The sequence below is a fragment of the Echinops telfairi genome, unplaced genomic scaffold (genome assembly GCF_000313985.2).
Source record: "Echinops telfairi isolate 266 unplaced genomic scaffold, ASM31398v2 ScPeMD7_22;HRSCAF=79, whole genome shotgun sequence".
NCBI classification, from domain to species: Eukaryota; Metazoa; Chordata; class Mammalia; order Afrosoricida; family Tenrecidae; genus Echinops; species Echinops telfairi.
Genome location: NW_022103919.1, coordinates 11614308 through 11623611, shown reverse-complemented (window position 1 = coordinate 11623611; position 9304 = coordinate 11614308). Strand labels below are relative to the sequence as shown.

The 9304-nt window shown below is 42.7% G+C and overlaps 1 protein-coding gene across 1 annotated transcript in view; it reads left to right on the top strand.

Moving 5' to 3' along the window:
- The window catches only part of CEMIP2 (cell migration inducing hyaluronidase 2), an 89209-nt gene that overhangs the window by 75031 nt on the left and 4874 nt on the right, over nucleotides 1-9304 (top strand). The window contains 3 exon segments of the mRNA XM_004713827.3: nucleotides 1764-1946; nucleotides 4077-4296; nucleotides 7577-7675. Coding sequence (XP_004713884.3) covers nucleotides 1764-1946; nucleotides 4077-4296; nucleotides 7577-7675 — 502 coding nt within the window.

Sequence of the window (9304 nt, the reverse complement as noted above, 5' to 3'; positions counted from 1 at the left end):
GATAACAGTTGTATGAGCCCCTAATAAAATGTTAAAAAAAAAAAAAAAGCTGTACTGATTCCTTATACAAAATATAGGAAATCATAAAGAGAACATGGAAGTAAACCTCAATCATACCGTTCATAGTGAGGCATTTTGGGGCGTTCCCCACCCTGAAGTATTCTCACTCCGAATATGGATGTACCTGATGCATTTCATTAACCTCCCCCCCTAGGGAACATTTACATTCTTCCCCCACTGGCCCTTTTCTTGCTGCTATAGATGATATTGTGTAAAACATCTTTTTTTTATACCTCTTTTATCTACATTTTGAATTATTCGTGAGTGGGTTAACTTGGTTAAGAGTAAAATCTGTGAACAATATGAAGATGTGTAGCCTGTGGTGTCCAAATTCTTTGGAATCTTACCAGTTACCTTTCCACCACCAGTGTCTCCATTTTCATGCACTCTTGCTCAACCATCTCACTTAATTTTCTGATCCAGCTGCAGTATCTGCATTACATGCTATCTAACGTCTTTTCGTGTGTCCACGAGTTCTACAGATGCCAGGAATTTTTTTGTTATCAAAATGCCAGCAAGAAAAATATTTTTAATAGAGAAAGGTAGAATGTTCCTTAGTGTGTCAGGTGGCAGGAATACCAGCACACGGCAGGAGTCGAACGAGACCTTTAGGGCTAAAATGTGTCTGCGCTGGAATACGCAAAAGAGATGGGTTCACAGCCTTTGCGGAAAGCAGGCAGCTCCTTAAAAGTTAACCCGAGTTTCCACTTCTAAATACCCAGGAAAACTGAAAGTAGGAACTCAAATAGATATGTCTGTACTAGGGTTCCTTGCAGCATTAATCACAGTAGCAAAAGGGATTCTGTAACGGGATGGGCAGACGTTTAGGAATAGGTTGCTGTTTTCTATGCCATTGAGTCTGTCCCAACCCCTGACAGCCCTGTGCCCACCAGAACGAAGCTGCCCAGTGAGGGTCCTCCTCACAACGGTTCCTAAGTTTCAGCCCAAATATAATGGAGGAATATTCAACCCAAAGGAGAAAGTGCTGGTCCAAGTGACATGGATGAACCTTGAGCACTTGTTTTAAGGGCAACAAGCCAGACCCCAAAGGGCACAGTGGTGTGATTCCACGTATTTGAAATATCTCGAGACAAAAGCCTTACCCTGTTTCCCCGAAAGTAAGACATCTGCCGAAAATAAGACCTACTTAGAGTTTTGCCTCTCACTGAAATAGAATGCTTCCCTCCGAAAATAAGACCTCCCAGAAAATAAGACCCCCCCGAAGCTACCGTAACTCTGGACTCTGGACCGCAGTAGCGAGCACCGCTACCAGCTCCATGTTAGCCGCAGCGCAGCTGGAGCAGACAGGAAGTGCGAGGTCTCTTTTAATAAAACAATAAACAATAAATGGGTACCGTATTCTTCTTCATGGAGAAATAAGACCTAGCGCATCTTTGAGAGCAAAAATTAATATAAGACACTGTCTTATTTTCGGGGAAACAGGGTACTAATGGTTATGAGGCTGAGAGAGGAGGCAAATCTGGAGTTATTGTTAAAGCCGTACCAAATTCTCTTTAAAATGATGAAAAACATTTGAAAATGGATATTGGTGGTACCCCCACAACAGGATGAATGTAACTCATGCCGTTGAATTGTGCCCTGAAAAATAATTATCAATGTTTTGTTAGAGAAGTTATTACCATCATTAAAAAAAAAAGATACCGGCTCCAGTGTGTTAACCCTTTATGATCTCTCCTTTATAGGGATGACTGGATTCGAGTTGGCCTCTGCTATCCATCCAACACAAGTTTTCAAGTTACCTTTGGCTTTTTGCAGCGACACAATGGCTCATTGTCCAAGATGGAGGACTATGAGCCCGTCCGTTCACTGGAAGAACTGCAGAGGAAGCAATCCGAGAGGAAATTCTATTTTGACTCCAGCACTGGGTAATTCGGTGGGAGCCAGAATGGAGGATTATTGCTATGTTTCGTGAATGGCGAAATTACTAGTTCTTCAGAGTAGCTAAGCATACGTTGTCATGCGAGGGCTGCTTAGACGAGCAGCTGCCGGAGGGGTAATTCGGTGCACATCGCTATTAAAGGCTTAGAGGAGAAGAGGACTGATGTGTAATTACAGTTGTCAGTGGGAATCGAGTGCAAATGTTTGCCGTATACTTATTAAGGCAATTGAGAGAACGAAATTATCCTTGTCGGTAAAGAACCAGTAGGCCAAATTGGAAATTAAAATGATTTTTTATCCAGAGCAAGTTTCAGATGATTATTTTTATATGGCATCGTTACTAGTTGAGTAAAAAAAAAGCCCATTCTTCCTACTGACTTTGCAGGCTCTCTCCCGTTGACCTGGACTTATTCCAAATCGCTGTGTAACCTTGGCATAGTTGCTTCCAATTTTCTCCAGGCTGTGTCTTTCTGCTTTTTAATTCTCATCCTGTTCTCCCGTGGTGCTGTTGGCTTTGTCTACTTTTTGTCTCCCGGTAGTCTCCCAGCCTTTGGGTTATGGTAGGCTTCATCTCCTGTCCTCTTCCAGCAAGTAGCATGCTCCTGGGAGAACCATCTTTTTAGCTGACATGCTTCTGATGGTCATTGTCTAGGTACATACAGGAAGGATAACGTGAAGACATATTTTTTTTCAATATGGCGGATTTAGTCCACTAAAGGGCATAGGCCAATAACTAGAAGACAGACGGTTTAAATAGTCTTTAGGCCCCATAGAGGGACATTCAGTGTGGTTTTCTTAGGGTAGCCCGTGGAGCCAGTGTCAGCCCAAGAGTGCGACACTAGAGTCAGTCGGAGGAGGTGGGAGAGCCGGTGGGTGAGGCGGAGCTGTTCCAGGCAGCGGGAACAGAGTGTACAAATGCTTGGAGGCTTGGCAGACTGTGGCATTGCGTGTTTGGGGTGGGGGAAAGTGCAGAGTGGAATGGGTGCAGGATTGATTAGAGGGGATGATGTTGGGCTTCTGTCATTAAGTGACAAGTTAGCCTTTGAATAACATGATGCGATTCGCTCCTAAATTTGTCTGGTTTCCAATTTCTGATAAGATTTAAACAATCTATGTAGACTTTATTCTGTATGCTATAGAAGGTCTACAGTCCGGAACACCCAAATTTTGTAGGGACAGTTGGATGCCTTGTAATTAAATGAATGATTAACTGAATAATAAAAGGTTGGGATGTATGTCCTCGTCTGTGTTTAATACTTTTTAATCCTATTTGTTTGAATTCTTTTAATGGTATATCAGCTATTACACACTTGACTTAGTGTGATCTTTGTCATTCCTTAAGTGTGTATGTTAAAATGACTGGATGTTGGGATAATTTGCAACGGTGCTGCATGTATTGACCTCCGGTAATCAATCCCATTTGATCTTGTCTTTAGAATCCTGCCTTCCTTCTGGTTTAGAAGGATTAGGTTCACTGACAGGAGTTGGACTGCTGCCTGAACCTTAGACTTTTTCTTTGATCTTGGCAGGAGGAGGATAATCCCTGGTGGGTGGGACTGTTCATTTTGGCCGGCTTTTGGCCCCATGACAAATGGAAGGACCCCAGTTCCATCTGCTCTCAGTAAACATCACAGGAACTGACTTGAGGCCATATCTTGGCCGTAGCCAAACAAGTCAGAATTGCTTTTTTTACGATTCCAGCTTTGTGCCTTAAACCGAAATGATTTATGGACCCTCCCAAAATAGAATAAGCCACACTAATTTCCCAAATTCTGAACTCAGCAATCGTATCAAGTTTGCCTAGGGATTTCTGAGCCAAGCCAAATTCCACCCTCCCCAATTACCTTTTGAACTAATTCAAACCAGAAACCAACTTTGATATCTTCCAGAATGGCTGAATCAGGGTTTCCAAGTATATTGCATTTGTCTTAGGATGCTAACAGTGAAGAAAGGGGAGGTACCCAACTTAATAGAAGTTCTGTAAGTTTCTTTTTATTTGAAGGGAAGATTACTGTGTGAGAGGAAGCATTTTTTGACCAGTACATTTTGTTTGAGGAAGTGTCTATGTGCTTGAGACAATGCCTAATACCAACTGGGTTGGTTTCTGATTTGTGCAGATTGCTCTTCTTATATCTCAAGGCCCAAAGCAGCAGGGATGGTCACAGTTACTGCTCATCTCAGGGATGTGAAAGGGTCAAGATCCAGGCGACAACGGATTCAAAAGACATCAGTAACTGCATGGCCAAAGCATATCCACGCTATTACCGAAAGCCATCAGCCACCAAGCAGATGCCAGCCATGCTCTCTGGACCCTGTCCGGGTTGTGGCACCAGCCAGGTAAAGCAGAAGGGAGTTGTGCACTGAGAGAAAAGTCAAAGGTTTCTTGACCAGAGAATGCTGCTTTTGGAAACATCTCTGGTGCCTTATGGGTCATGTTGGGTGTTTTCTTCTGAATATCAGCTCTTTCTGAAACGCGACACATAAGAGCCCGGCTGTTTAAGAACTACTGGAACTTGTGGGTGGTCCAAACGGTTGATGTGCTTGGCTGCAGACTCAAAGATTGGGAGCTTGAGGCTGCTCCATAGTGTCTTAGTAGAAAAAAGGCTTGCTGCCCTGCCCCCCACTGTTCTCATGAGACACCCGCAGTTGGTGTCACAGTAGAGATGTGGATTCTTCTGGATTTGCACTTAGGCATGATTGCATCATGATGTCACTTCCTGGTTTATGAATCAGGGATGATAACCCCCCCAAAAAAACAACAACAACAAAAAAACAACGGAAGCGTGTGCTATTCGATTTATCTGTAAGTAAAAGTAGAAATTAACGTGGGCTAGAAGGGAAAATGCTTCCCCCACTTGTCATTCCTGTTATTAGGGCCCTGTGTTCCCCACTCTCACCCCTCCCCGCCCCCTCCCCAGAGTCTAAAATCTGAAACACATCAGCCAAACGGAGTTAGGCCAATTCCTAAGGGAAAAAACTAGGATTGCTCTAAAGCCCCAACCAAACCCACTTCCTTTGAGTTGATTTCAACTCCTAGTGACCCCATAGGGTTTCTGAGACTAAATCTTTCCAGGAACAGACAGCCTCATCTTTCTCCCACAGAGGGACAGGGGAGTTTGAACAGAGAACCTTGCAGTTATAGCCTAACACAAGTACCAGCAGCCCTCTTTTTTTTGTTATTGTTGTTTTTTAAGTACATTTCCTATTGATAAGGGGGAGGGGGGAGGAATTCCAAACTCTTTCTTTATTTCTTAATCTAAGTGGTTTGAGAAGACAGAACTTCTTTTTGCACTGCATAAAGTTTCATTCCTTAGTGCTCGCTCATAGCAGAAAGAGCAGGGAGAGAAAGATGGACTTAATGTTTTCCTGTAGGGTGGATGGTAAACATTTCTTAGAATGTCAGCTTCACTATTGCAGTGCATATTGGTGGTGAGTAATTTTTGAACTGTTTCTATGCCCCGTTATAAAAACCCCAAAGCACAAAATGTGCATGTGCAGAAGGTCCTCTGCGGTGTTACTTGTCCCGTGTAATGTTTGGACTTTTAACATGGGGAGCGAGGATCAACTTCACAGCAAAGTCACTTTTCCAGCCTAATTCTTTGATGGGCTTTGTCAAGAAAGCAGTCCATTGCCCAAGAGACGTGATGGTTTTTTGTTGTTTTTTTAATAATCATTTTATTAGGGGCTCATACAACTCATGAGACGTGATGTTTTTTATACTAATGTTATAATTTATAGTACAATTTTAGTATATAAACCAAATGTAATCGCCACTGGAAATACTGTGGGCCCATGTTGTTAAATGCCTGTAACATAACACTTAGCATTCTTTTTGTCTGAAACACTAATCATAAATCATGTTTCAGTACTTCATTGAGTACTTGTTTTGAGCAATTGCTGAGCATTGGGAGTATCTGGGAGCATGATTTTTATATGGGAATTTTAGAGGATTTTTCTTTCTTTTTTAAAACTAGGAGCAAGCACATGTATGTTAGGAGTAAGTACTGAAAGTCACATGAATGTCTGGCCCCAAACCTGAGACTTTACATAATGTCGGTTTGGCTTGTGAGTGCTTAGTATCATGATTCTTATTTACTCCTGCAAACGAATTTGTTAATATTGACCTGTAAGAACTACTCATTTACCAAGAGGACTGGCTTCACAGAGTTCGAGGAAAAATGGAATTAAAGGACAATGGACTTAAAAAAAAAAAAAGATCACAAACTTCTTTCACAAACCTTTTGAAGCTCTTGAGTACTTTTAAGAGCTGAATTGTAGGAGCCCAAAGGTGCTCTTCGGGGAGAGAAGACTAAAGTGAGGAGGTAAGGGAGTGGGCCTTGGTGACTGTGGCGGTTGAATGACGTAGAAGGTCAAAGAGAAGGGCATTCTCGATAAGGGAACAGCATCATGGAAAGCAGAGGAACAGACGAGAGAAAATGAGATCAGGGGCTGCTCCATCCATGGAGGCCTTTGTGGAAGTGTTCGGATCTGGTCATGTACGAAGGCCACTGTTTTTGTTTGTCTGTATGTTTTCTTAGGGTAGCCTTATTTACATTTCTTCCTTCAGGCCTGCAATGCTTGGCTCCCTAATTCAAGACAATTGGCTTGAGCCTTTTAAGACTGTTGTGCTTTTTTGTTTGTCTCTATTGTTAAATGTCTTTTATCATCTATTTTTTTTAATTTTTAAAAGTTTGGTTAAAAAATAGGCACAAAACACCTGCCACTTCAACAAATGCTACCTGCATAATTCAGTGCTGTTGATTCTACTCTTCCTGTGGTACAATCATTATCTCTACTTTTCCCCAAATGATTCCCCCGTGAACATGAACTCCCTGCTATGGATTGAATGAAATTTCCCTGTAATATGTGCTGGGAAGTCTAACCTCTCCACCTGAGGTTATAACCCTATTTGGGAGTGGGGCATGTTAACGAGATAGGATTTGGTAAGTTTTGATTCATCTCTCTTGAGAGGTAAAAGATTAAACAAGCAACGGATGGGGGAAGAGAGATGGCATGCTAGGCGGAGATCTCCCAGGAGGAAATGCTCAGGAGTGACAGTGATCCTCCTCTAGAGGCCACAAGGAGGAAGCCTAACCTTGAGCTTGGCTTCCCACCGAGCCTCCTAAAGAGTGAGAAAATATCTGTCTGTTTTGGACAACCACCCACGTGTGATATTTCCATTATAGCAGCCTGGATAACAGACATGCCACCCCCCCAGAGAACAGCTCCCTTCTCCCCTCGGAACCACTAAGAATCTTTGGTTTCTCCATACTGGAATATTTCATTTCAGTGACGTCATGGCTTTGTGACTCTTGCTATAAACCGTTTATGGAGATTTAAATGAAAATCACACTCGATACGTCGTTTATGGAATTTATTTTATTACCCAACAAGATGATAATTATTTGAGACTGGGACTGTTCCCGAAAAGCAGGGTCAAAGACTTATTGTCTTAAACCTACATCAAAAGGTGAGGTTCCAGGTCAGGAAAGATGCACAACAGGTTCAGAAAAAGAAGTTAAACACCTACTGGCTCTGATGTCCTCGAGCTTTCTTTGAAGGAACCTTCTGGCGAAAGGGGACGCTAACATACATATGGACCTTGTGCCCTGTCCAGGTGGTGTTCACCAGTGAGCCGCATAAAAGCTACCTCCCCTTGCAGTTTCAGTCACCCAGTGAGGCGGATGCGCAGCACGGAAGCCCCACGGTGATCTCTGTAAGTATCCCCAGCAGGGTGCCCATCACGGGCCTCTGCTTTCTTGCTGGGTCCTGGTAACGTGCATGTTGCAGTCACTCCTTTGTGCTCTTCATTTGACTTTGAAATCATATTATAATCACATTTCCAGGCAGTGTCATGGCGGTACAAATACCTCCTAAACATGTGCCTTTCAAAATTATTTACATTTATTCAACTTTTTTATCCCCCCTCTCCCAATTTAATGCATTCACTAATTACTTTCAGGTTCATGTTCACATTTGTTGCCTTTACTTTTTGCTCCTTCCGAGGAGTGTTCAATGTGGGCCAGATTTATGTAAGGGAAAAGGTCATCGTAGGTGAAAGACCATCGTCATGTTATTTGAGAGTATACAGAAAGCTATGTTTACCTTGATTTTTGGAAACCTAGGTCCCTAAATTGTTTGGGGAAGAATATGGATGACATTAAAAAAACGTTCTTCAGCCTTTCCTTCTATTTTAAATCTCCCCTGCTCCCACTTTTTCAGAAGACACTGCAGAGGCAAAGTGCTAGTTGCCTTTTCAAGGTGCATTATGGGAAGGAGCGAGCCAAACCAGAGTGTCAAACCTACATTGGGGTCTAGAGCCAAAAGAGCCCCAGGGGACCTGTTCTTGTGGTCTCTGCATGGTACAGACGGTTAATGTACCTGGCTGCCAATCACAGTGTTGGGAGTTTGAATTCACCTTGAGGTGTCTGAGAAATAGACTTGGTGAATTACTTTGGAAAACCCTCGTGAGCACAGTTCTACTCTGAAACCCATGGGATTGCCAGGAGTCAGAATCAACCTCAGGATGACTGGTTTTATTTTGAACCAGGTCTTTGGGCCTGTCTAAAATCAGAGCGATTGGGAGGCTACCTTATCAAGAGCCCTTTGGTTGGCAAGTGTCTAACCTATCATTATTGAGCCATCCAGTACCTGGGCCAAGTCTCATCTGGTTTCTTTCTGTTTTTTTTCCACTTGTGGACAACATTACCACAAATCCATATATATGTGTGGACCGAATTTAAGTTTGCTTTTTAACAGCGCTGAGTTAAGAATAACAACAAAACAGAAATCTCACTGTCATGGAGTTGATTCTGACTCAGCACCCCTATAGGGTCCTCAGGCCTGTAAATCTTTATAGCGACAGACAGCCTAATTTTTCTCCCAGGAGTCTTTAGAAAAGTTTGTGCTTTCATGCCATAAACAGAAACATTGCCTATGAGCTTGATTTATGGTTGAATCATGTCTCATTCTAGTCAATTCGTTGTTTCCTTTTGGATGGAGGCATTAAAGATATTTTTGGAAGTCTAGTTCACAAAGGTGGTATTGTGGCTTGTTGGGCGTGGGCTGCTAACCTCAGAGTCAGTGGTTCAAACCACCCGCTGATCTGAGAACAAGGCTCCTGTCAATATGTACCATCTGAGAAACGGAATGAGGCAGTTCTACTCTGTCCTGTAGGGTCGGCATGAGTCCAAATTGACTTGATGATAGCAGGTTTATGGTTCACACACTAGCACATTAAAGAGGATTACTAAGGAAATGCCAGCTCGTGCCACAGAACAAAATATGATGGTGCCTTCTGGCTTCAATCCCAGTAAAATGACTGTTTCCTTTCCGGGTTCGGAGA